This window comes from Oncorhynchus mykiss, chromosome 13 (genome assembly GCF_013265735.2).
Source record: "Oncorhynchus mykiss isolate Arlee chromosome 13, USDA_OmykA_1.1, whole genome shotgun sequence".
Lineage (NCBI taxonomy): Eukaryota > Metazoa > Chordata > Actinopteri > Salmoniformes > Salmonidae > Oncorhynchus > Oncorhynchus mykiss.
In genome coordinates, this window is record NC_048577.1 from 63,798,119 (window position 1) to 63,825,702 (window position 27,584).

Consider the following 27,584-nt stretch of genomic DNA (forward strand, 5'->3'; position numbering starts at 1 on the left):
TTGTAATAGTTTCTAAATGGGATATGAAGCAGCTAGTTCAGGTGACTATTGCTGCCCAAACCTGAATCTAAAGAACCTAGAAAACCTTTATTATAGAAAGTCACCAAACAATGAAGTAGATGTGAAAACAGACAGACTGTTTTACTATTAAATACATTTTATTACACAAGAGGACAATGACAGTCTGGCCTTTTCACAGAAAGACAACTATGAACATCTCATTGTGGGTCTTCTGGTTGGTCAGTAAAGCAGAGAGACATGCAGTCTGAGCAGCTCCTTACTGCTGTGTGTGTGTCTAAAGACCGATAATATTGGACAGCTAGATGCTTCCTCCCCCACCATTAGTCCCCCTTCCTCCCCCACCATTAGTCCCCCTTCCTCCCCCACCATTAGTCCCCCTTCCTCCCCCACCATTAGTCCCCCTCCCTTCCCTCCCATATTTTATTTTCTCTCCTCAGCCCCAGTTGTGTTGGTCTTCCTCTGTGGTGGTCAGTATGTCAGTAACCAGGCCGGTGCCAATAGTTTTGTTGCCATCTCTGAGAGTGAACCGTTGACCTTTCTCCAGAATCATAGGCTGGCGCAGCGTGAGGGTCAGAGATGTGTCTTCACCTGGCATCACCATGTCCTGTTAGAGAGGAGGAGAAGGTAAAGCACAGCCCTGGAACTATGGTACACACTTTATTTTAGAATACACAAATCACATTGGGGAAAAAGATTGACAGATGGACACATACCTTGTCTCCTGCCAGGTAGACCCTGCAGGCCATGTCCCAGGTGAGGGAGAACATGACTGGCATGAAGTTACTGACAAAGGGCTTGTGTCTGCCTCCCTCCTCCTTACTCAGAACATAGACCTGGGATGAAGAGATGTTTTAATGACACATTCTACATCCATTCCATTAAAGAACACGTACCCTAACCTTGGACTATGAGAATAATACACTAGTACATAAACACAATTTACAAATATATCACAAATACTATATACCATAGCTCTAGACAGACATATTTCATTTGATCAAATAGTTGAGGGTCAAATTTAAAACGCTGAATAAAGGGAAATTATTTCAGAAGACGATATACTGGGAATACTAGACTGCAACACTACGCATACAGTACACCTAGAGTTCACACTCCTCTAGGGCTGCTAACTGAAGATACAGACCTGGACTTTATTTATTTATGATATGATACAGACCTGGGCCTGGACTTTATTTATGATATGATACAGACCTGGGCCTGGACTTTATTTATGATATGATACAGACCTGGGCCTGGACTTTATTTATGATATGATACAGACCTGGACTTTATGATATGATACAGACCTGGGCCTGGACTTTATTTATGATATGATACAGACCTGGGCCTGGACTTTATTTATGATATGATACAGACCTGGGCCTGGACTTTATTTATGATATGATACAGACCTGGGCCTGGACTTTATTTATGATATGATACAGACCTGGGCCTGGACTTTATTTATGATATGATACAGACCTGGGCCTGGACTTTATTTATGATATGATACAGACCTGGGCCTGGACTTTATTTATGATATGATACAGACCTGGGCCTGGACTTTATTTATGATATGATACAGACCTGGGCCTGGACTTTATTTATGATATGATACAGACCTGGGCCTGGACTTTATTTATGATATGATACAGACCTGGACTTTATGATATGATACAGACCTGGGCCTGGACTTTATTTATGATATGATACAGACCTGGGCCTGGACTTTATTTATGATATGATACAGACCTGGGCCTGGACTTTATTTATGATATGATACAGACCTGGACTTTATGATATGATACAGACCTGGGCCTGGACTTTATTTATGATATGATACAGACCTGGGCCTGGACTTTATTTATGATATGATACAGACCTGGGCCTGGACTTTACGATATGATACAGACCTGGGCCTGGACTTTACGATATGATACAGACCTGGGCCTGGACTTTACGATATGATACAGACCTGGGCCTGGACTTTACGATATGATACAAACCTGGGCCTGGACTTTACGATATGATACAGACCTGGGCCTGGACTTTACGATATGATACAGACCTGGGCCTGGACTTTACGATATGATACAGACCTGGGCCTGGACTTTATGATATGATACAGACCTGGGCCTGGACTTTATGATATGATACAGACCTGGGCCTGGACTTTACGATATGATACAGACCTGGGCCTGGACTTTACGATATGATACAGACCTGGGCCTGGACTTTACGATATGATACAGACCTGGGCCTGGACTTTACGATATGATACAGATCTGGGCCTGGACTTTATGATATGATACAGATCTGGGCCTGGACTTTATGATATGATACAGACCTGGGCCTGGACTTTATGATATGATACAGACCTGGGCCTGGACTTTACGATATGATACAGACCTGGGCCTGGACTTTATGATATGATACAGATCTGGGCCTGGACTTTATGATATGATACAGACCTGGGCCTGGACTTTATGATATGATACAGACCTGGGCCTGGACTTTATGATATGATACAGACCTGGGCCTGGACTTTATGATATGATACAGACCTGGGCCTGGACTTTATGATATGATACAGGCCTGGACTTTATGATATGATACAGACCTGGGCCTGGACTTTATGATATGATACAGACCTGGGCCTGGACTTTATGATATGATACAGACCTGGGCCTGGACTTTCTGGTGGGGCTGGATGGAGCCTGGTTTGCTCATAACCATCCCTCTCCTAATGTCCTCCCTCTTCAGCCCTCGGACCAGAGCCCCCAGGTTATCTCCTGCCTCTGCTCTGTCCAGAGACTGGTGGAACATCTCAATGCCTGGGGAGGAGAGAGGGAAAGAAAGAGGTGGAGAAGGGAGGTGAAGGAAGAACAATTAGACTAAGAACGGTGGTATGTTTTGAGGTTTAGGATGGAGTTGACGGGTTACCAGAGGGATATTTTGGGTAACTGTCCAGTAGTCTTATTAGTGGGTAATTGGTGCTAGAAGTGCAGTGGAGAAACTGTTGTAGTTGTAACTTGGTGTTAGAGCTAGTTCTGTCACCACTCTGTACTAGGGGTTAGAGCTAGTTCTGTCACTACACTGTACTAGGGGTTAGAGCTAGTTCTGTCACCACTCTGTACTAGGGGTTAGAGCTAGTTCTATCACCACTCTGTACTAGGGGTTAGAGCTAGTTCTGTCACCACTCTGTACTAGGGGTTAGAGCTAGTTCTGTCACCACTCTGTACTAGGGGTTAGAGCTAGTTCTATCACCACTCTGTACTAGGGGTTAGAGCTAGTTCTGTCACTACACTGTACTAGGGGTTAGAGCTAGTTCTGTCACCACTCTGTACTAGGGGTTAGGGCTAGTTCTGTCAGTACTCTGTACTAGGGGTTAGAGCTAGTTCTGTCACTACACTGTACTAGGGGTTAGAGCTAGTTCTGTCACCACTCTGTACTAGGGGTTAGAGCTAGTTCTGTCACCATTCTGTACTAGGGGTTAGGGCTAGTTCTGTCAGTACTCTGTACTAGGGGTTAGAGCTAGTTCTGTCACCACTCTGTACTAGGGGTTAGAGCTAGTTCTGTCACTACACTGTACTAGGGGTTAGAGCTAGTTCTATCACCACTCTGTACTAGGGGTTAGAGCTAGTTCTGTCACTACACTGTACTTTGTGTTAGAGCTAGTTCTGTCACCACTCTGTACTAGGGGTTAGAGCTAGTTCTGTCACTACACTGTACTTTGTGTTAGAGCTAGTTCTGTCACTACACTGTACTAGGGGTTAGGGCTAGTTCTGCCACCACTCTGTACTAGGGGTTAGGGCTAGTTCTGCCACCACTCTGTACTAGGGGTTAGGGCTAGTTCTGCCACCACTCTGTACTAAGGGTTAGGGCTAGTTCTGCCACCACTCTGTACTAGGGGTTAGGGCTAGTTCTGTCACCACTCTGTACTAGGGGTTAGGGCTAGTTCTGCCACCACTCTGTACTAGGGGTTAGTTGAAGTTCTGTCAGTACTCTGTACTAGGGGTTAGGGCTAGTTCTGTCACCACTCTGTACTAGGGGTTAGAGCTAGTTGTGTCACCACTCTGTACTAGGGGTTAGGGATAGTTCTATCACCACTCTGTACTAGGGATTAGGGCTAGTTCTGCCACCACTCTGTACTAGGGGTTAGAGCTAGTTCTGTCAGTACTCTGTACTAGGGGTTAGGGCTAGTTCTGTCACCACTCTGTACTAGGGGTTAGAGCTAGTTCTGTCAGTACTCTGTACTAGGGGTTAGGGCTAGTTCTGTCAGTACTCTGTACTAGGGGTTAGGGCTAGTTCTGCCACCACTCTGTACTAGGGGTTAGGGCTAGTTCTGTCACTACACTGTACTAGGGGTTAGGGCTAGTTCTGCCACCACTCTGTACTAGGGGTTAGGGCTAGCTCTGCCACCACTCTGTACTAGGGGTTAGGGCTAGTTCTGCCACCACTCTGTACTAAGGGTTAGGGCTAGTTCTGCCACCACTCTGTACTAGGGGTTAGGGCTAGTTCTGCCACCACTCTGTACTAAGGGTTAGGGCTAGTTCTGCCACCACTCTGTACTAGGGGTTAGAGCTAGTTCTATAGGTACACTGTGACAATGAACAGCAATTAGTGTTAAACTGTACTTACAGGAATAATTCTAGTAATATGAACACAGTTTTACAGCATATGTTACCCTGTGTGCTACAGCTCTAAAATTGAAATTCATCTTTCTATAGTGGTGTGGCTCCCCATTCACTTACCAGTGACCACAGACTTAAAGGCACGGTTGTGCCCCACAAACTCACAGTCGTCGCCCTTCTTAATGACACCCCTCTCCAAAGTGCCAGTCACCACCGTACCCCTGCCTGAAAGAGGGATGAATGAATACACGTTTAATAAATGGTGTTGATACCCAGAGAGAGACGTGGTTGGACAACAGCAGAAAGATCAGAACAGAGAGACGTGGTTAGACAACAGCAGAAAGATCAGAACAGAGAGAGACGTGGTTGGACAACAGCAGACAGATCAGAACACAGAGAGACGTGGTTAGACAACAGCAGACAGATCAGAACAGAGAGAGACGTGGTTGGACAACAGCAGACAGATCAGAACAGAGAGAGACGTGGTTGGACAACAGCAGACAGATCAGAACAGAGAGACGTGGTTAGACAACAGCAGACAGATCAGAACAGAGAGAGACGTGGTTAGACAACAGCAGACAGATCAGAACACAGAGAGAGACGTGGTTAGACAACAGCAGACAGATCAGAACAGAGAGAGAGACGTGGTTAGACAACAGACAGATCTGAACAGAGAGAGAGAGACGTGGTTAGACAGCAGAAAGATCAGAACAGAGAGAGAGACGTGGTTAGACAACAGACAGATCTGAACAGAGAGAGACGTGCTGACAGCTGATGGGACAAGTCCATCACACGTGCATCAATCAAATTAACGGTGAAACAGAAAGGTAGAAAGGAAACTGATACAGGTGCTTCCAAACAGTTACTGTCACTAAATCACAACGACAGGGAGAGGAGAACTGCATGTTATAGATACCACTGATTATTCCTACACAGAGATGTACAGGAAACAGGCACGTTGTTCCCATCACAAAACACATGCTGCACAGACATAACTGAATCATTTCAAAGTTGTTTTTAATTAAGACAGTTGTGGCTACGGAAACCGTTGTCAAACACTGGGATGAGCCGAGCAAGGGGGCAGGCTCTGTATGGGGAGCGAGGGGGCAGGCTCTGTATGGGGAGCGAGGGGGCAGGCTCTGTATGGGGAGCGAGGGGGCAGGCTCTGTATGGGGAGCGAGGGGGCAGGCTCTGTATGGGGAGCGAGGGGGCATGCTCTGTATGGGGAGCAGGCTCTGTATGGGGAGCGAGGGGGCAGGCTCTGTATGGGGAGCGAGGGGGCAGGCTCTGTATGGGGAGCGAGGGGGCAGGCTCTGTATGGGGAGCGAGGGGGCAGTCTCTGTAGGGGGAGCGAGGGGGCAGTCTCTGTAGGGGGAGCGAGGGGGCAGTCTCTGTAGGGGGAGCGAGGGGGCAGTCTCTGTAGGGGGAGCGAGGGGGCAGTCTCTGTAGGGGGAGCGAGGGGGCAGTCTCTGTAGGGGGAGCGAGGGGGCAGTCTCTGTAGGGGGAGCGAGGGGGCAGTCTCTGTATGGGGAGCGAGGGGGCAGTCTCTGTATGGGGAGCGAGGGGGCAGTCTCTGTATGGGGAGCGAGGGGGCAGTCTCTGTATGGGGAGCGAGGGGGCAGTCTCTGTATGGGGAGCGAGGGGGCAGTCTCTGTATGGGGAGCGAGGGGGCAGTCTCTGTATGGGGAGCGAGGGGGCAGTCTCTGTATGGGGAGCGAGGGGGAAGTCTCTGTATGGGGAGCGAGGGGGCAGTCTCTGTATGGGGAGCGAGGGGGCAGTCTCTGTATGGGGAGCGAGGGGGCAGTCTCTGTATGGGGAGCGAGGGGGCAGTCTCTGTATGGGGAGCAAGGGGGCAGTCTCTGTATGGGGAGCAAGGGGGCAGGCTCTGTATGGGGAGCAAGGGGGCAGGCTCTGTATGGGGAGCAAGGGTGCAGGCTCTGTATGGGGAGCAAGGGGGCAGGCTCTGTATGGGGAGCAAGGGGGCAGGCTCTGTATGGGGAGCAAGGGGGCAGGCTCTGTATGGGGAGCAAGGGGGCAGGCTCTGTATGGGGAGCAAGGGGGCAGGCTCTGTATGGGGAGCAAGGGGGCAGGCTCTGTATGGGGAGCAAGGGGGCAGTCTCTGTATGGGGAGCAAGGGGACAGGCTCTGTATGGGGAGCAAGGGGGCAGTCTCTGTATGGGGAGCAAGGGGACAGGCTCTGTATGGGGAGCAAGGGGGCAGGCTCTGTATGGGGAGCAAGGGGGCAGGCTCTGTATGGGGAGCAAGGGGGCAGGCTCTGTATGGGGAGCAAGGGGGCAGGCTCTGTATGGGGAGCAAGGGGGCAGGCTCTGTATGGGGAGCAAGGGGGCAGTCTCTGTATGGGGAGCAAGGGGACAGGCTCTGTATGGGGAGCAAGGGGACAGGCTCTGTATGGGGAGCAAGGGGACAGGCTCTGTATGGGGAGCAAGGGGGCAGTCTCTGTATGGGGAGCAAGGGGACAGGCTCTGTATGGGGAGCAAGGGGGCAGGCTCTGTATGGGGAGCAAGGGGACAGGCTCTGTATGGGGAGCAAGGGGGCAGTCTCTGTATGGGGAGCAAGGGGGCAGGCTCTATATGGGGAGCAAGGGGGCAGGCTCTGTATGGGGAGCAAGGGGGCAGGTTCTGTATGCGGAGCAAGGGGGCAGGCTCTGTATGGGGAGCAAGGGGGCAGGCTCTGTATGGGGAGCAAGGGGACAGGCTCTGTATGGGGAGCAAGGGGGCAGTCTCTGTATGGGGAGCAAGGGGGCAGGCTCTATATGGGGAGCAAGGGGGCAGGCTCTGTATGGGGAGCAAGGGGGCAGGTTCTGTATGCGGAGCAAGGGGGCAGGCTCTGTATGGGGAGCAAGGGGGCAGGCTCTGTATGGGGAGCAAGGGGGCAGGCTCTGTATGCACGGGACAGTGGGATCCTATCGCTGTGTTTTATCTATTGTCATGTTTTCATTAGGAAACACCTATCTGAAATGCACAGTGGAAGAGCTTGAATTTATCCCTGCAGTACTTCTGAATGATGCCATTTTAAATAGCTTAACAATGAGTCAGATCAATGACATAGAGAGGAGAAGAAACCATGTAGTGGAAACAGCTTTTTAACTAAATGACAAATCTGGGTTTCTTTACAATTTGAGCTAGTTGTCAGTCACCTGGGATGGAGTAGACTCCCTCGATGGGCAGCAGGAAGGGTTTCTCCAGCTCTCTCTTGGGCAGAGGGACGTATTCATCCACTACTGCTAGGAGCTTCAGCACTGCGTTCACCCCCAGGTCAGGCTGTTTGTTCTGGGAGGGGAGGTTAGACGAGATGAGACAACAGGTAAGGTTTCACCTAAAAGTTATCCTCAATTACCAGACTGATTACCGCTGCACTGTCTGTCTGAAAGGGACGCCGTTTGGGCCAAGAGGCGTTGCACAAAACAAATTCAAAAGTGATTGAATCACCTTCAAACCAATCAGAAGAGAGGCCACAGTGCTGCATTTTTCAGAAGTAAGACAAGCACTTGCCATTTTTCAAGAGAAAGGCATGTCGAACAGCAGGACAAATCAGCTAAATGAGCCAAAAAAGGCAGATAAATATTATCAACGTGAGAATAAAATAAATATTGTAGCCCAACATCAGCTAGGGGTATATCTAACGAATTTGCACCTAATATTTTTGCCAAACTGTAGAGATGATAGAGATGAGTGTACTGCATCAGAATCAATACAGAGAAAGTCTTGATACAGTAACCTCAGATAGCCTTCATTTCTCTAATTTAGATGAGATGCTTTCACACAGAACGGAGCAGCTCTGATAGGGAGCAGAGTTTATTTAGCAGAGTTCAGACTGTCATGTAAAGCTTTATATTTAGCCATCACCTTGTAAGTAGGACGTTACATGTGTTGTCTACTGTCTGTCTACTGTCTGTCTACTGTCTGTCAGCAACGGTGCTACGTGTCCGTCATCAACTAAACCAATCCCATAGTTCAGAGGATGCTGATTGGTCTGAAGCAATGGTAATAGAAAAGACGGGGCTCATGCTGTCGCAGCCCTACCAGACTGATACCCCTGCCAGACTGATGCCCCTGCCAGACTGATACCCCTGCCAGACTGATGCCCCTGCCAGACTGATACCCCTGCCAGACTGATACCCCTGCAGCGTTTAATGTACGCTCGTGTTTAATGTGGGCTCGTGTTTAATGTGGGCTCGTGTTTAATGTGGGCTCGTGTTTAATGTGGGCTCGTGTTTAATGTGGGCTCGTGTTTAATGTGGGCTCGTGTTTAATGTAAGCTAGCGGGGTCAGGAGGATTTGTGAGGCTACGTAAAAGGACCACATTGAAATAAGTCAGTTGACTTTGTGTTTTTAAACATCAGTTATGTTGCATGTTTGTATTATTGTACGAACATGGCTGAAGCAACAGTATGTATTATAAAACGGTCAAATAAAATACAATGGATCAACCTTCCTAGCGAGCTGACAGCCTATCTGTCATCACCACAACCCTACCTCGTACCAGGCACTCACCTCCAGGGCACAGAGGGCCGAGCCGATGACGACGGGCGTGTTCTCACCGTCGTAGCCAAACTCTGTGAGCAGCTCTCTGATCTCCAGCTCAACCAGCTCCAGCATCTCCTTGTCCTCCACCGCATCCGCCTTGTTCACAAACACCACCACGTGCTCCACGCCGATCTGCCGGGCCAGCAGGAGGTGCTCCCTGGTCTGGGGCATCTGTCCGTCCGTGGCCGCCACCACCAGGATGCAGCCGTCCAGCTGAGCCGTGCCTGTGATCATGTTCTACAGGAGAAAGGTCAACATGTCACCTTGTGTGACAATCTAACTGTCATTCTCTATTTCTTTACCTTTCATACTGAATACTGCATTGTTGAGGAAGAGCCTGCTAGTCACCATCTCTCTGTTCTGTTTATACCTGCTGTGACAAATCAACGTGAACTTGAGCCAATGCCCCTAGCCTGAAACCCCCATTCAAATTCTGGTCCCGTAATCACAAAGTGTCTCAGTAGGAGTAGAGATGTAGGATCGGTTTTGCCTTTTAAATGACAGACCTGCCAAACCCCCCCGGTACCACAGATAATGGTTTTTACATGTTTTTGTCCTTTAGCAGACACTGTTGTCCAGAACAACTTACAGGAGCAATTATGGTCAAGTGCCTTGCTCAAAGGCACAGACAGATGTATTACCTAGTCAGCTCAGGGATTTGAACCAGCTAACTTTTGGCTACTGGCCCAACGTTCTTAACCCGTAGGCTACCTGCCACCCCACGCGATACCCACACTGCCCAAATCATAGGCAAATACACATTTGAGTTTCTTTACCTAATAATGATGTTGGCAGAAGACTCAGCAGGAATGCTACAGACTGTTAAAGGTACTTGGTCATTGGCTCTTCAGTAGGTTTTTAGTTTTACCAGGCAACTCAGCTTGCCAGATAAGAACAAATTCTTATTTTCAATGACGACCTAGGAACAGTGGGTTAACTGCCTTGTTCAGGGGCAGAACAATAGATTTGTACCTTGTCAGCTCAGGAATTCTATCTTGCAACCTTTTGGTTACTAGTCCAACCCTCTAACCAGTAGGCTACCTGCCGCCCTTAACTAGAAATACGTTTAAATGTGCAATCAGGGCTCTTCCTAGGATTTTCTGACAAAGTGGTGCTGATGTTGGCCAAAAGTTGGGTACGGGGAGGTCCGGAGTGGTTTAGTCAACTTCCCCCTCAGGAAGTTGGAGCATTTAGCAATTCTGAAAAACCTGTAACTGCCATTTCCTGAAACCTAGAGTCTTAAATTATATCAAACAATGTAGCCAATACAGAAGTCTTGTATGAGCCTAAATAAAACTGAAGTGGTCTCAATGAAGCTATCAGCATTATTCTAGGTTCAATTTAGGGGTAATGATCATTCTAATTAATAGTTGTCTTTATGTGGATAGTCTAGTGAAAATGTAAACATTCAGAATAATTAAATAACTGGATGCAATGTAGCAGCCCAGCTGACTGTAGCGGTCCCAGCTGACTGTAGCGGTCCCAGCTGACTGTAGCGGTCCCAGCTGACTGTAGCGGTCCCAGCTGACTGTAGCGGTCCCAGCTGACTGTAGCGGTCCCAGCTGACTGTAGCGGTCCCAGCTGACTGTAGCGGTCCCAGCTGACAGTAGCAGTCCCGGCTTACAGTAGCAGTCCTGCTGACTGTAGTAGTCCAGCTGACTGTAGTAGTCCAGCTGACTGTAGTAGTCCAGCTGACTGTAGTAGTCCAGCTGACTGTAGCAGTCCAGCTGACGTTCCAGATCTCCATCCCTGACCTCATCCATCCAGTTAGGTCTGACTACCAGGCTGCCATTCATTCAACATGCCTTGTCGTCATCCCTGACCTCATCCATCCAGTGAGGTCTGACTACCAGGCTGCCATTCATTCAACATGCCTTGTCGTCATCCCTGACCTCATCCATCCAGTTAGGTCTGACTACCAGGCTGCCATTCATTCAACATGCCTTGTTGTCATTGCTGACCTGACTATTATCACATCATTAGCTGCCTACTGTTGACCTCCAGCTATATGAAGAGGACAGATCAACTGATTCATTAACAAGGGACTACTAATCTTTAACAGTGAAAGACTATTAGTGGAACAGCTCTCACGGCCATGTCTGTTTCCATCCACGCAGCGACGTGCACTGAACTACCGATGCACTGCATGTTTCCTTGCTCGTCAATGCGCTCGCACCTACTACGGTGGCGGAGATCAAAGCATCTGTGGGCAAAAAAAAGTGTTCTCACTTCGTTGACTAAACGCTGTAGCTAACTACTTCCTTTGTAATGACGCCTTAGTTAAGGAGCAAACTACCAAATAATAGTGGTTATGTGCTTGACTAACACATCCATTGCCCAAACATTATTCCTCACACATCAGTGGTATCAACAGACGAAGTGGAGAGCTGCCTTCCAGCTGGAGGGAGAAAAAAAATACTCAAGGGGGCGGGACAAAGCAGAGGGCAAGAGATTTTCTCTCCTCGCCCAGGACCTCTGATTGGCTCAGCTCCAACATCAGATGGTTGAGTCAAAAACAATAATGTGTTCTGTATATTTTAGAGTTGTTTTTTTAACCGGAGTAATTTGATCTCAAATTGCGTACATGGTGTGCAAAATGTGTGCAGGTTGGCAGGTCTGAAATTATAGTGAATAAGAGGGAGGAACTGATCCTAGATCAGCACTCCTACTGAGACTCTGTGAAAACGGGCCTCGGGGTTATGGCTAAGCAACATGCCGAACATCCCTGTGCCGTATAACCATCCAATCAGATCTTCTCAAACCCACAGAGGGGTTTACCTGACGACTCAAACTGAATTCTTCCACTGCTCTATGTTCGCTACATATTTCAGTCTGAGACTACCATCATTGAAGTGGGTTGTGGTGACTTCAAAATGAGGGGGGGGGTTGTACAAAACAAAAGTTGTCAGCGATTGGATCGTCTTTCACCAATCAGAGTATCAAAGCCAATGGCAAATTTTCAAAACACCACTTTACCCCCGTGTGTTCTGGCTCTGGCCTAACCCATCAGTTTCTGGGACCAATCAGAATGGTTACATTGTGTTTGTGTTCTAGAAATCGTCAGGTAGGTATGCAGATCCAGACTCATTGTGGGGAAAAAAACTCTAGTCTGTGGACGTAGCGTGGCATTTGGCTGGAGCAAGGAGTTAGGTTAGCCAGGCAACAGAGAGGTATGGGTTTAGGGTGGATTTTAGAATGGGAATAACATGTGTGTTCAGGCGCTTGTGTTACCTTGACGTAGTCAGCATGGCCCGGGCAGTCTGTGTGTGCATAGTGTCTGTTGGCTGTGGTGTACTCTACATGGGATGCATTGATGGTGATGCCCCTGGCCTTCTCCTCAGGGGCATTGTCAATGTCCTCATACTTCTTATAGCGGGCGCCTCCAGCCTCAGCCAGCACTAGGAACCACAAAGGCTCAATTAGAAACATACAATAGCACCATATATAGAGAACACACAGCATCTGACAGAACATTGTTATTTTGCTGGCAGATGCTTTGATTGGTCAACAGTCCACAGTAACTAAGTGGGTTTCAAGCACGCTTGTTATCTGCTTAGTTTGAATTCAATAATAGATGTAAAATTAGAAAAATAAAAGGTGACATCAGTTACCTTTGGTGATGGCAGCCGTTAGAGTTGTCTTGCCATGGTCAACATGGCCAATCGTGCCAATGTTCACATGGGGCTTGTCTCTTGCGTATGTTTTCTTGGCCTTGGCCTCTGCTGCAAAGTTCCGCCGAGTAAATGGCACTGCACACTGAAAGAGAAAAAGGACGAAGAAGAGTGTTTGATGGACAGCAGGGCCAGAAGACACATATGGGCAGGAGATCAGTCAAAAAAGGCAACCCAGTTTTTGCCACCCAAAGCATTACTAAAACCAGCAAACAGTACTACCCCCTAGGACTGTAATTTTATATCCCTGATTGGTTAGCCATAGGATGTGTGAATGAATGCATACTCAAAACACCGTCTAGGTACTCACCAGTTTATAGGAGCTGTGCAGAAGACCCGGTGAGGAAAGCTGAAGGGCTAGAATGACAACATGTATTTAATAATCAGGTGGACTCCCGAGACCGTCGACTGTGTCAAGAGAAGTCGCTAGCTAAATATCACAAGGTGTACATTCATGGCTTAGGGCCATCTAGCTTCGTCCTGCAACATAAGGGATTATGTTGAGACATTGGGTTTATTATATACAACTAGCTATGTTGCAGGACGAAGCTAGGCCATTCATAATGTGTATAGGCTAGTTATCTGTTATAACCTAGGCTACCTCAAAACACATTACTGTTCCCTGTATGTTATTCTTTCAAACTGCAAATGTTTGTGACGCTAGCTACATCGTTAGAAAACTAATTTCGTTTTTAACTGTATCTGACACGTTTCTGATAGGCCTAACGTTTTCACAACGCAAGAGATAGCTAGTTTAACTAATATTATTTAACGTGACCTTGCACTGCCTGCGGAACGAGTCGAGCGGCTAGCCTGCTACAGCATCCTTGCTCACTAGGGTTCATTCAAACCCCACATACGTTTCGTCGCGATTAAAAAGCAAAACATTACAATGGCAAATAAAGATTATTAATAATTGAACGCAGTAAATTACAATATTGGGCGTGTGGTTGTCAATGCGTTGTATAACTTTAACTAACCAGAGAAACATGCACGAAGCCCAACGAGCGCCGCCATCTTGGACTGACAAGCGGATGAAAGTGACGTCATTACATGGTGACCGTTTCTTTTTCTTCTTCGTCTGTGGGTTATGTGGCGGACTACAACCCCAAAAGGTGTGTTGCCGCCACCAACTGGATGGGTTGAAACCAAAACAAGGTAAAAAATAAAATCCGTACGTGGTAGGGAAACTAATTTAATCCACCCAAATAAAAATAGTACATTGACAAAACAAAACTCCCACTTCTTCCTTCTTTCAATTCTCCATATCTCCTTTCTCAGGCTCTAGGGCCTGATAGGGTGGTACGGCTTGTGACAATATTCCATTTAACTCCTTTGATAAGAAATCTTTCAGCCCCAGAAACCGCTCTGCTGCATCCACAATGATTTATGTCTTCCTGGACCTTCTCTCCACCTTGGCAGTGCCATTAATTACCATAGCTAAAAAGGCCACAAAGTCCACCATCTTAAGTCCAGTGCTTCTCTCCTGTTACTGGGCAAGTGGGCATGAAGGTAATACATACCCATCCTTCCAGTACGTCGTAACGAACTGACTTACAAAACTCTGTATTGGACGAGACTGACCTTACCTTCATTATCCTAGTTACACTTTGGAGTAAATGTTTATAGTAGAATTACTTAACTTCAAAGGAAGTCTGTTTTGCCCGCACAGACTGGAATATGTTCTGGGATTCTTCGATGGCATTGAGGAGTACACCACATCAGTCACTGGCTTTATCAATGAGCGCATCGAGGACGTCGTCCCCACAGTGACTGTACGTACATACCCCAACTAGAAGCCATGGATTACAGGCAATATTTGCACTGAGCTAAAGGGTAGAGCTGCCGCTTTCAAGGAGCGGGAAATCCCTCTATGCCCTCCAACGAACCATCAAACAGGCAAAGCGTCAATACAGGAATAAGATCGAATTGTAATACAACGGCTCCGACGCCCGTCGAATGTGACAGGGCTTGCAAACTATTACAGGCTACAAAGGGAAATACATCCACGAGCTGCCCAGTGACACGGGCCTACCAGACGAGCTAAATAACTTCTATGCTCGCTTCGAGGCAAGTAACACTGAAACATGCATGAGTGCATCAGCTGTTCTGGACGACTGTGTGATCATGCTTTCCGCAGTCGATGTGAGTAAGACCTTATAACAGGCTAACATTCACAAGGCCGCTGGTCAGATTGCAGGACGTGTACTCCGAGCATGCACTCACCAACTGGCAAGTGTCTTCACTGACATTTTCGACCTCTCCCTGTCGGAGTCTGTAATACCAACATGTTTCAAGTAGACCACCATAGTCCCTGTGCCCAAGAAAACTAAGGTCACCTGCCTAAATGACTACCGACCCGTAGCATTCACGTCTGTAGCCATGAAATGCTGTGAAAGGCTGATCATGGCTCACATCAACACCATTATCCCAGAAACCCTAGACCCACTCCAATCTGCAGACCGCACCAACAGATCCAAAGATGATGCCATCTCTATTGCACTCAACACTGCCCTTTCCCACCTGGACAAAATAAACACCTATGTGAGAAGGTTATTAATTGACTACAGCTCAGATTTCAACACCATGGTGCAAAGCTCATCACTGCATACCGCAGTTAACGACCCTGGGACTAAACACCTCCCTCTGCAACTGGATCCTGAACTTCCTGACGGGTCACACCCAGGTGGTAAAGGTAGGTAGCAACACATCCGCCACACTGATCCTCAACATGGGGGCCCTTCAGGAGTGAGTCCACAGTCCCCTTCTGTACTGCCTATTCACTCATGACTGCACAGCCAGGCACAACTCCAACACCATCATTAAGTTTGCTGACGACACAACAGTGGTAGGCCTGATCACCGACAACGATGAGACGTCAGAGACCTGACCGTGTGGTGCAAGGACAACAACCTCTCCCTCAATGACGTAATCAAGACAAAGGAGATGATTGTGGACTAGATTTGGCATGTGTCCTCATATCCTCTAAAGGTTTTACAGCTGCACCATCAAGAGCATCCTGACGGGTTGCATCACTGTTGTACTTGGCGCATGTGACAAATAAAAATTGATTTGATCCCATCCAGTTGGTGGCGGCAATACACCTTTTGGGGTTGTCGTCCTCCATGAAACCCACAGAAGAAGAAGAATGGCTTCCTCTGAAACGCATGATGATTCAACGCACAGCAATTAGCTTCGGACTCAACTAGAATGTTCTAGTACCGTTACATTCTTGTACAGTATTAAAGGGCAGCGAAATAAGAACCAACTTTAACATTGTGATACTCGGCGTTTTGAACAAACAGGCAAGTAAAAAGAGCAGCCCAGCTACGTCAAACTGCCTGACATGTTGTTTACTGTGCTAACAGTAGCTAGTAGGATAGTTTTCTTTCTGGCTTTGTAGCCTACCCAACCAAGACCTTTGCTGTAGCTCTCAAAATAGCTAAACCTACCCAGCTAACGTTATTCTGTATGTGCTTGATATTTATGTGACAACTTTCATAGCCAGCAACTTGCTCGCTGTTAGCTAGGCCTAGTATCAGGGATAATAAGTCCTATTCTTTTGTCACTTACCTAGCTAACGTTCGCTACAACCACTTTAATACCAAATCAGGCTATGGTTAGTTGATTTATTTGAGAATGGAATGTGTCAGTGGTCAGGAACCTGCGGCTCTTTAAATGCCCCGTAGCTGCTTCCTGGAGATCTAGCTAAAATTAGTTTTTCAAGTTATCAATAGACGATAGAATAATACTGATGGTATGTCAGAAATTGTAGAGCAGTTTGGAACCTTAATTGCAATCAGCAATTAATTCAACGTTAAAGTGCATAGGTTGATTTTGCTTTCTGACCACAATTCAGTGCCAAATTTGGGGAATAATACATTGACAAACAAGTTCTGGAATAATTTCACCCATTTTTCTCATCAGCACAGAGCATCATGGCAGAAGACCAACGCAACAGGAGACATCCCCAAAACCTCCAGGGTGTCCTTCGATTGGCTGTGGAGGCTGGCTCTGCTGCAGATGGACCCGCCCTCCCTGAACCCATGTCAGAGGAGGTAATGGTCCTTCTTAGTCACCTCCCAGGTCGTCTTCATTACAGATGACTGTGTAGATCAGCAGATCTCACAACAACTTGTTACATTGACAACCAATTTTACATTGACCGTAATGTCACTTTTGTTACAGAGGAAAGAATGGTTGAAAGGAGCTCTTGCGGAAGTGGCCAAAGGACAGAACAGCGAGGTGGAACAGATGAAGGAGTGTATGCGCGTTCTGCTGAGAGATGGAGGGTGTGAGAGGGGGAGAGAGGGAGAGGAGGAAGGAGAGGATGAAGAGGGGGAGACAGAAGGGGCACTGGAGTTTCTCTCAGAGCTGTGTGAGAACCTAGACAATGCCAGAGGTGAGACATGCCAAGAAACAGGTGCTGATGTAAATAAATTACACTTCAGCTTGTGACCCAAAGGAAAGATTCCACTGTCTTTGATGGACCCTAGTTAAAACAATATCAAATTCAACTTTAAGTTGCTGTAGTTTTATACATTGCATTTGGAACGCATTCAGACCCCTTGACCTTTTTTCACATTTTGTTACCTTATTCTAAAATGGATTAAACTACGTACAATACCCCATAATGACAGCAAAAAAACTGAAATATCACATTTACATAAATATTCAGACTCTTTACTCAGTATGTTGTTTAATCACCTTTAATAGCAATTAGTACCTCATCTTCTTGGGTATGACGCTACAAGCTTGGTACATGTGTATTTGGGGAGTTTCTCCCATTCTTCTCTGCAGATCTTCTCAAGCTGTGTCAGGTTGGATGGGGAGCGTCGCTGCACAGCTATTTTCAGGTCTCCAGAGATGTTCAATCGGGTTTAAGTCTGGGCTCTGGACTTGTCCCGACGCCACTCCTGCGTTGTCTTGGCTGTGTGCTAAGGGTCATTGTGAAGGTGAACCTTCGTTCCAGTCTGAGGTCCAGGTTGCTCTGGAGGAGGTTTTCATCAATGACCTCTCTGTACTTTGCTCCGTTCATCTTTCCCTCGGTCCTGACTGATCTCCCAGTCTCTGCCGCTGAAAAACATCCCCACAGCATGTTGCTGCCACCACCATGCTTCACTGTTGGGATGGTGCCAGGTTTCCTCCAGATGTGATGCTTGGCATTCAGGCCAAGGAGTTCAATATTGGTTTTATCAGACTAGATAATCTTACTTCTCATGATCTGAGAGTCTTTAGGTCCATTTTGGCAAATGCCAAGTGGGCCTTCACTCCTTTTACTGAGGTGTGGCTTCTGTCTGGCCACTCTACCATAAAGGCCTGATTGGTGGAGTGCTTCAGAGATGGTTGTCCTTCTGGAAGGTTCTCCCATCTTCAGAGGAACTGGAGCTCTGTCAGAGTGACCATCGGGTTCTTGGTCACATCCCTGACCAAGGCCCTTCCACCCTAATTGCTCAGTTTTGCCGGGTAGCCAGCTCTAGGAAGAGTCTTGGTGGTTCCAAACTTCTTCCATTTGAAGAATGATGGAGGCCACTGTTCTTGGGGACCTTCAATGCTGCAGACATTTTTGGTGCACTTCCCCAGATCTGTGCTTCGACACAATCCTGTCTCGGAGCTCTATGGAATTTTCCTTCATTCTCATAGCTTGGTTTTTGCTCTGACATGCACTGTCAACTGCGGGACCTTTTATATAGACCGGTTTGTGCCTTTTCTAAATCATGTCCAATCAATTTAATTTACCACAGGTGGACTCCAAGTTGTAGAAACATCTCAAGGAATATCAATGGAAATAGGATGGACCTAAGCTCAATTTTGAGTCTCATAGCAAAGGGTCTGAATACTTGTGTAAATAAGGTATTTCTGTTTATTCTTTTTAATATATTTGCAAACATTTCTAAAAACCTGTTTACTCTATCATTATGGGGTGATGAAAAACATTTGTAATAAATTTGAGTAAGGCTGTCATGTAACAAAATGTGTAAAAAGTTGAGGGGTCTGAATACCTTCCTAATGCACTGTATATTATAGTAAAGACAGATCAACATGGACATGAATGACAAGTTCTATTCATTAATAATAATACTGTGTGTATTGTCTCTGGTCTGTCTGTGTGTCAGACCTGATGACCCTGGGTGGGTTGGACCTGTGTATGTCGCAGTGCTTGAACCATCCTCAGGGCAGCGTGAGGTGGCGTGGTGCCCAGCTCATCGCCTCCTGTGCCCAGAACATGCCCCAAGTGCAGTGCCACTTACTCAGCAAGGGGGCGCTACCCAAACTGCTACAGCTGACTGACTCAGATCCCCACCCCACCGTTCGAGTGAAGGCCCTCTACGCTGTCTCCTGTAAGTGTTGCCCCTTGGATAGATACAAACAGTATGGGGAGCACATTCCACCATTGGGTAAATCCTGAATCATGAGAGAGAACTCTAGCCTATCAAAAGGCAAGGTTAAAATATTGCTAATATCTCCTGTTCCTCTCAGATCTAAGTGAAGTTCTGCTGGCCTGGGTGTTGCTGATAGGAGTTCATTTAGATCTGAGCAGTAGTGAAGTACCACACAGTAACTCTTTCTCTCTCTCTCCATCAGGTCTGGTGCGGGAGCAGGAAGTAGGTCTCCGGGCCTTCCTCTCTCACGATGGCTTCTCTGTGCTGATGAGAGGCATGCAGTCTGACAACGAGAAACTGAGGACCAAGTCGTCTTTCTTACTCCTCAACCTGCTCACAGTCCACCCAGAGCATAAAGGTGTGTGACTAACAGGTCCTCTGTCTGACTGCGAGACTCATTTGGAGACTAGAGACTCTCTGTTTGCAGCTGTGTGTTGTTATTGGTGGAGACTAGAGACTCTCTGTTTGCAGCTGTGTGTTGTTATTGGTGGAGACCAGAGACTCTGTTTGCAGCTGTGTGTTGTTATTGGTGGTGTCTAGAGACTGTCTCTGTTTGCAGCTGTATGTTGTTATTGGTGGTGTCTAGAGACTCTCTGTTTGCAGCTGTGTGTTATTGGTGGAGACTAGAGACTATGTTTGCAGCTGTGTGTTGTTATTGGTGGAGACTAGAGACTCTGTTTGCAGCTGTGTGTTGTTATTGGTGGTGTCTAGAGACTCTGTTTGCAGCTGTATGTTGTTATTGGTGGTGTCTAGAGACTCTGTTTGCAGCTGTGTGTTATTGGTGGTGTCTAGAGACTCTGTTTGCAGCTGTGTGTTGTTATTGGTGGTGTCTAGAGACTCTGTTTGCAGCTGTATGTTGTTATTGGTGGTGTCTAGAGACTCTGTTTGCAGCTGTGTGTTATTGGTGGTGTCTAGAGACTCTGTTTGCAGCTGTGTGTTGTTATTGGTGGTGTCTAGAGACTCTGTTTGCAGCTGTGTGTTGTTATTGGTGGTGTCTAGAGACTCTGTTTGCAGCTGTGTGTTGTTATTGGTGGTGTCTAGAGACTCTGTTTGCAGCTGTGTGTTATTGGTGGAGACTAGAGACTCTGTTTGCAGCTGTGTGTTATTGGTGGAGACTAGAGACTCTGTTTGCAGCTGTGTGTTGTTATTGGTGGAGACTAGAGACTCTGTTTGCAGCTGTGTGTTGTTATTGGTGGAGACTAGAGACTCTGTTTGCAGCTGTGTGTTGTTATTGGTGGTGTCTAGAGACTCTGTTTGCAGCTGTGTGTTATTGGTGGAGACTAGAGACTCTGTTTGCAGCTGTGTGTTGTTATTGGTGGTGTTTAGAGACGATCATGCTGTGTGTTATTGGTGGTGTCTAGAGACTCTGTTTGCAGCTGTGTGTTGTTATTGGTGGTGTTTTGAGACTATCATGCTTTGTGTCCTCCTGATGTAAGAAATGATTTGAACTGGGTTATTTAGATCATAACTATATCAATGTACTATCTCTCCCTCTCTCAGATACAGTTCTCTCCATGGGTATGGTGCAACAGCTGGTGTCTGTTCTACGCACGCCCCACTCCTCCTTCCACGAGCACGTGCTCGGCGCCCTCTGCTGGTAATACATGTGAACACACAGAGGGAAATGTCTTGAAAGTTTCAATGTCTTCTCAATGGAGCTTCAATAAAACAAAGCTCTCTGTCTGTAGCCTGGTGGAGGAGAGTCCTCTGGGTCTGAGGGACTGTCAGAGCCCTACCTTGGGGCTGGAGGAGATGCTCAACCAGCGGGCTGAAGATCTGCAGGGGAGAGAGGAGTGTCAGGTAGGTACCCTTTTCTCCACTCTTCTCCTTCTCCCGTCCCGTGTGACCCATGACCCTCTCCATCTCTCTAAAGGCGTCCGATTGCTTCCCATCCGGAACAGTTTGTGAATGTATTATGAGGTTTTGTGATGTTTTTGGTCTTCGGCGAGGGTTCGGCTGTTCATGACCTTTTTTCTCAAGGCAAAGTGAATTTCGGTAGCTGAAGTCTATGCCCCTTCGTCAGTCTTAAATGAAGTGTTAATCCTTCAACGACAGACTCGTTCACATGCACATTTTATTTTTATTTTAAATACTGCACCAAACATAGATGTAGATGTAGACTAGATGTAAAATTGCGCAACTAAACGTCAAAAGTAATAACATAACTTAAGTTATCGTAGATGAATTCAGACTATTTTGAGGAAGTGTAAACTGACTACAGCATCTCAAGATGGACAAACGGGACTGTTGCCACTTTTTTTCTCGTTTTTCAAGCAACTGTCTTTGAAGGGAGGAGGACAGTGGTCTGGCTAGACGCCATCCGAAGCCTTAATACCACCCCTCTGTCACTCCCCATGTGTCTCCTCTCCATCTCTAATACTGTCCCTCTGTCACTCCCCATGTGTCTCCTCTCCATCTCTAATACTGTCCCTCTGTCACTCCCCATGTGTCTTCTCTCCATCTCTAATACTGTCCCTCTGTCACTCCCCATGTGTCTCCTTTCCATCTCTCTAAAACCACCTTTTCGTTCTGGCCCTCTTACTCTTCCCACCGGTCTTTCCCCTCTCTCAAGGTGCATCGCTAATAACATGGAATAATGTATTGATTCCACAGTCTTTTGCCAGGTATATATTGTTACTTATTTGCCACTAGGCTGCATCTTGTCTTATTTCCTTCCTCTGGTCTCCTCTTTATAGGAAGAGTTGGAGTTCTGCAAGCGCTTGCGTTCTGCTTGTTTCTGCAGACGGCAACCTGACGACAGTGGAATGGATCGCTGAAATCCAACTGGTCCTCCACTTCTCCTGCAGTGCCGTCATTGGCTAGGAGACATAGGAGGACATTATTTTAAATTAAATTAACTCCTTGAGGAAAACCTGCTGATGTCGTTGTCCATCTAGACCCATGTTACAGGGTGGCTGGATCTAAGAGTGTAGCAGGCTTTAGAGAGCAGAGGGTGCTTCACTAAACACTGTCACCAGGCGACGCAGATAAACTTCTATCTCTTGTGTTCAGTCACTTCTACCATGTCCAGTCTATATATCATTATGATCTACACCTGACTACTTCCTGCTGACCTCTTGACCTCTTGCAAAAGAGGTTTCTAACTTCTAAGGTGTTTTCCTGGTTGAATAAAGATACAATATTTTATTTTCTGATAGTACCGTAAGTCATTTCTGGACATTTCTTCGGGTTATCTGATCATAGCTTTGTGATGTACTCCCCCCTGTTGCTGTTAAGCTGCTGAAGAGAACAGATTAGAGAAGCCTTAACCTTTGGATTCTGACCCAACAATCCCTCAGATTCCACACATAAAATATCAGATGTCACATTTAGTGATGATGCGATTTCACAGCCCCGTCACCATTTATATATCTGGCCCAGTGTGACGTTACTTGGTAATAATTGGGATCCTCTTGTATTTGTTAAAATGATTTACCAAGTGACAACTAGTTATTGGGTAACACTAAGTAATATACACTGTTAAACTACATAATAGTTCTTGTGTTTCTGAATAAATAGCAGGTAATTAGGCTGTAAAATAAAGCGTTACCCATTTAGCAGCTTTCAGCTTCATTAGTCAGATGTTTTATTAGAATCCATTTTGATCGAGTTTCACTACCCATAAGGCATTTCTGTTGGCTTCTTGTGTTTGGCTTTTTATGACTGTCTTTCATTCAGAATATCCACCGTTTGTCGATGTTTTGTTGAGACGTTTCTGTCTATAAACATAATGGGTGACTTTTGCAGAGCTCTTACGTCTGAAATAACATGAAATATGTAACACACCTTTATTTTTCATCCCCATTTCATCATGAATAAATTAACATTTTATTTTTTCATAAGGGACTTCATTTCTGAGAATCGTCTCTTCATATCAACAGACCGTTATACAGAATGTGTTTGATAAATCACAACTAACAAGGGAAGTGCATCACATCTCAAATCATGTCTTTAAGACCGTAGGACTGTTTTCACAGACAGAGTGAAGGAGAATGATATTTCTAACTTTATTCTGGACTATGGAAAATACTGTCAAGTCCGTCTCATGTCAGTCCTTGCATCTAGCTGTCTGAATTTTGGCAGTGGTTATGTTTCCCATTCCTGAGCTTTCTCAACAAACGGACAGACTGTCCTGATACTCTGAGGTTTAGTTTAATAAAGAGGATTTTCTTTGGGGGGAATCTTCCTTTTTCAACTTCTTTCTGCCTCATTCTCAGTCTAGTCTCAACAAACAGCCTGAAGTTCCTATAGCTGCCGACTAGTCAGAGAATGGTAGTCCCAAGTTTGCTTTCCATGGCAACGTCCTGATTCTCCACCCTTTTCCAGAATTGTGCACTTAACCACTCCCTGTCATTGATTTAAAAGCGTGAGATTAGTATAAGTAGGCTGGAGGGAGTTTCCACCATTGTAAAGTCCATGTGAGAAAGGGGACAGTTGTTTGTACACTTCGGGAGCAGGGTGGAAAATTGGGACCTGGCCCCTATCTCACATGACCCCTTAACTAAGATTTCTTCCATTTGGCAAACTCATCCCCGCCCTCCGCGGCCTTGATGTCACCCACGGCGATCAGCAGCTGCGCCAGGTAGTACGTCGTCATGACGATGTGCCTGCCGTGCTCCAGGGGCTCCGTCACTTTGAAGGTCTGCAGCGCCAGCGTCAGGTCAGAGGTCATGAAGATCAAACTGCCCAGCATGATCAGCGGTCGGCGGGTGCGAACCGCCAGCGTAGCCATCAGGACGATCAGAGCCACGTACACCCCGACGCCGGGAGTCAGGGCGGCCGCGTCCGGTGTCTTCTGCAGGAAAGGGAAGAGGTAAGCGTAGAGGCCTCCCCCCAGCAGCCACAGGAGCAGGCAGAAGAAGTAGGACAGGGAAGAGGAGGAGCTGGGGGAGGAGTAACGAGTGGAGAGGAAGGTGAGGGAGTAGAGCAGGTGGGCCAAGGCGAAGGAGGCCATTCCTGAGGAGAGGATTAGAGAGACAACAACATTACTTTATTGCCTGTATTCTACCTAAAATAGAGATTTGTCTATGTGCTTTATCCTCCCCAACAAGACAAGCAGAGCGGTTGGAGCAGACAGTCAGCTGCAGTGCATCACCCCAAGAGCAGCAGTTGTGGGTTGAGTGTCTTGCTCAAGTGCACAACAGCAGTTGATGTCACCATTTATTGATATGTTACAGGGGAGAGGAGGGGGATGAATGAGCCAATTGTAAACTGGGGTTTATTAGGTGACCATGATGGTTTGAGGGCCAGATTGGTAATTTAGCCAGGACACCAGGGTTAACACCCCTACTCTTACGATAAGTGCCATGGGATCTTTAGTGACCCCAGAGAGTCAGGACACCCGTTTAACGTCCCATCCAAAAGACAGCACCCTACACAGGGCAGTGTCCCCAATCACTGCCCTGGGCCATTGTTTTAGACCAGAGGGAAGAGTGCCTCCAACTGGCCCTCCAACACCACTTCCAGCAGCATCTGGTCTCCCATCCAGGGACTGACCAGGACCAACCCTGCTTAGCTTCAGAAGCAAGCCAGCAGTGGTATGCAGGGTGGTATGCTGCTGGCATACCTTACCATATTAGCCATACATGGTTTATAGTCATTGAAGTATGTCAGAGTACTCCAGTGACGTTACACACCAGCCACCCTCCAGTCAGACATGGGATTCAAACTGCCAACCCTCCAGTCAGACATGGGATTCAAACTGTCAACCCTCCAATCAGACATGGGATTCAAACTGTCAACCCTCCAGTCAGACATGGGATTCAAACTGCCAACCCTCCAGTGACATCCAATCAGACATGGGATTCAAACTGCCAACCCTCCAGTCAGACATGGGATTCAAACTGTCAACCCTCCAGTCAGACATGGGATTCAAACTGCCAACCCTCCAGTGACATCCAATCAGACATGGGATTCAAACTGCCAACCCTCCAGTCAGACATGGGATTCAAACTGCCAACCCTCCAGTCAGACATGGGATTCAAACTGCCAACCCTCCAGTGACATCCAATCAGACATGGGATTCAAACTGCCAACCCTCCAGTCAGACATGGGATTCAAACTGCCAACCCTCCAATCAGACATGGGATTCAAACTGCCAACCCTCCAGTGACATCCAATCAGACATGGGATTCAAACTGCCAACCCTCCAGTCAGACATGGGATTCAAACTGCCAACCCTCCAGTGACATCTAGTCAGATATGGGATTCAAACTGCCAACCCTCCAGTCAGACATGGGATTCAAACTGCCAACCCTCCAATCAGACATGGGATTCAAACTGCCAACCCTCCAGTCAGACATGGGATTCAAACTGCCAACCCTCCAATCAGACATGGGATTCAAACTGCCAAACCTCCAGTGACATCCAGTCAGATATGGGATTCAAACTGCCAACCCTCCAGTGACATCCAATCAGACATGGGATTCAAACTGCCAACCCTCCAGTCAGACATGGGATTCAAACTGCCAACCCTCCAGTCAGACATGGGATTTAAACTGCCAACCCTCCATTCAGACATGGGATTCAAACTGCCAACCCTCCATTCAGACATGGGATTCAAACTGCCAACCCTCCAGTGACATCCAATCAGACATGGGATTCAAACTGCCAACCCTCCAGTGACATCCAGTCAGATATGGGATTCAAACTGCCAATCCTCCAGTCAGACATGGGATTCAAACTGGCAACCCTCCAGTGACATCCAGTCAGATATGGGATTCAAACTGCCAATCCTCCAATCAGACATGGGATTCAAACTGCCAACCCTCCAGTCAGACATGGGATTCAAACTGCCAATCCTCCAGTGACATCCAGTCAGACATGGGATTCAAACTGCCAACCCTCCAGTCAGACATGGGATTCAAACTGCCAACCCTCCAGTCAGACATAAGATTCAAACTGCCAACCCTCCAGTGACATCCAGTCAGATATGGGATTCAAACTGCCAACCCTCCAGTGACATCCAATCAGACATGGGATTCAAACTGCCAACCCTCCAGTCAGACATGGGATTCAAACTGCCAACCCTCCAGTCAGATATGGGATTCAAACTGCCAACCCTCCAGTCAGACATGGGATTCAAACTGCCAACCCTCCAGTCAGATATGGGATTCAAACTGCCAACCCTCCAGTGACATCCAGTCAGATATGGGATTCAAACTGCCAACCCTCCAGTGACATCCAGTCAGACATGGGATTCAAACTGCCAAACCTCCAGTTTCTGGCTTGCCCTCTCTAACCTCTAGGCTATCTGCCATGTCTGCAGTGTCTGCAGGACTTTATCAGTAGCAGTAGAAAAAGCTCTCGTTACCATGGAGAAACAGCTCGGGCCATATAAGGCAACAGTCTCCGCCTGCCGAGAAGATCAGGCCCCCCGCCACGCCGAGGAGACTCCTCCCCCCTTTGTAGCTCAGCACCAGGAGAGCCAATGAGATGACAGGGGCGGCCTTAATAGCCGCAGCGAAGATGGAGGGGGAGGAGTCAGGGATCCACAGATAGAAGTAGACAGCGATGGCCAGGAAGAACGGCGAGAGAGAGAGTAGTAGAACACAGTACTGAAAGAGAGAGAGAGAGAGAGAGAGGAAGGGGAGACGAGAGGAGAGGAAGAAGGGAGGTAGTTAATATGAGAGATTTAAAATAATGACATTATTATACATTAACACAAAAAAGTGTTTGTGTGTGTGTGTGTGCATGCGTGTGTGATTAGAGGTAAGGATCATACCGTGTTCCTGCGCTGTCTTCGGTCATAGGCGGCTGTTTCAAGGATGTCCATCTCTCTCAGAACCAAGAGCTGTGTGTATCTGGGCTGTACCGGTTTCCTTCAGTCCTGCCTCCTTCCAGAGGATTTCATGTGTTTCTCTTTTCCTCTGGACTTCCTTGTCTCTTCTCTCTCCACTGGTTCAGTCTGTCTGAGTGTGTCCCTGTCTCTTGGTGCCGGTCGACATTGAACTTTGGACCAATCACAGTGACACGTTATCTGTCAGATTGCTCAGTTATAATCAATGCCCAATGTCTCCTCCTCTCAGTTTTACTTTTCAACTCTGCCAGTAGTGACCCTTGGCCCATCCAACTAGACCAGATAAGTGACATCATCAACTTGAGGGTGAAGTTGAACTGGGCCAGAGCCATGTATTAAGACATGGCTCTGAACCGGGCTGTGTTCAGCAGGACACATGACTCTGAACCGGGCTGTGTTCAGTAGGACACATGACTCTGAACCGGGCTGTGTTCAGTAGGACACATGACTCTGAACCGGGCTGTGTTCAGTAGGACACATGACTCTGAACCGGGCTGTGTTCAGTAGGACACATGGCTCTGAACTGGGCT

The 27,584-nt window shown here is 47.2% G+C and overlaps 3 protein-coding genes across 5 annotated transcripts; 1 reads left to right on the plus strand and 2 right to left on the minus strand.

The window, feature by feature from the left end:
* Window positions 1–134: 134 nt before the first annotated feature.
* LOC110487429 (elongation factor Tu, mitochondrial) lies at window positions 135–13,965 on the minus strand. Its single transcript, XM_036941902.1, has 11 exons — window positions 13,854–13,965; window positions 13,184–13,230; window positions 12,814–12,958; window positions 12,434–12,600; window positions 9,170–9,439; window positions 7,813–7,945; window positions 4,776–4,880; window positions 2,704–2,855; window positions 735–854; window positions 404–625; window positions 135–332 (listed from the first exon to the last, which is right to left on the minus strand). Exons 1-10 carry the CDS (start codon window positions 13,921–13,923, stop codon window positions 455–457), a joined length of 1,380 nt encoding a protein of 459 aa, XP_036797797.1. The 5' UTR covers window positions 13,924–13,965; the 3' UTR covers window positions 135–332; window positions 404–454.
* A 1,995-nt stretch (window positions 13,966–15,960) lies between these two features.
* Window positions 15,961–23,098, plus strand: LOC110487436 (hsp70-binding protein 1). 3 transcript variants are annotated; one of them, XM_021559374.2, is made up of 8 exons: window positions 15,961–16,178; window positions 16,801–16,931; window positions 17,062–17,275; window positions 18,990–19,214; window positions 19,459–19,614; window positions 20,763–20,853; window positions 20,945–21,056; window positions 21,953–22,101. In XM_021559374.2, the coding sequence occupies exons 2-8, from the start codon at window positions 16,812–16,814 to the stop codon at window positions 22,031–22,033; spliced, it is 999 nt and encodes a 332-aa protein (XP_021415049.1). In that variant the 5' UTR covers window positions 15,961–16,178; window positions 16,801–16,811; the 3' UTR covers window positions 22,034–22,101. The 3 variants fall into 3 exon arrangements, with proteins under 3 accessions (XP_021415049.1, XP_021415047.1, XP_021415048.1); XM_021559372.2 differs by having other exon boundaries at window positions 15,962–16,178; window positions 20,757–20,853; window positions 21,953–23,098; XM_021559373.2 differs by having other exon boundaries at window positions 15,962–16,178; window positions 16,806–16,931; window positions 20,757–20,853.
* On the minus strand, window positions 22,106–27,251 carry LOC110487446 (lysoplasmalogenase). The gene is made up of 3 exons (XM_021559384.2): window positions 26,980–27,251; window positions 26,569–26,812; window positions 22,106–24,212 (listed from the first exon to the last, which is right to left on the minus strand). The coding sequence occupies exons 1-3, from the start codon at window positions 27,028–27,030 to the stop codon at window positions 23,758–23,760; spliced, it is 750 nt and encodes a 249-aa protein (XP_021415059.1). The 5' UTR covers window positions 27,031–27,251; the 3' UTR covers window positions 22,106–23,757.
* Window positions 27,252–27,584: the final 333 nt, after the last annotated feature.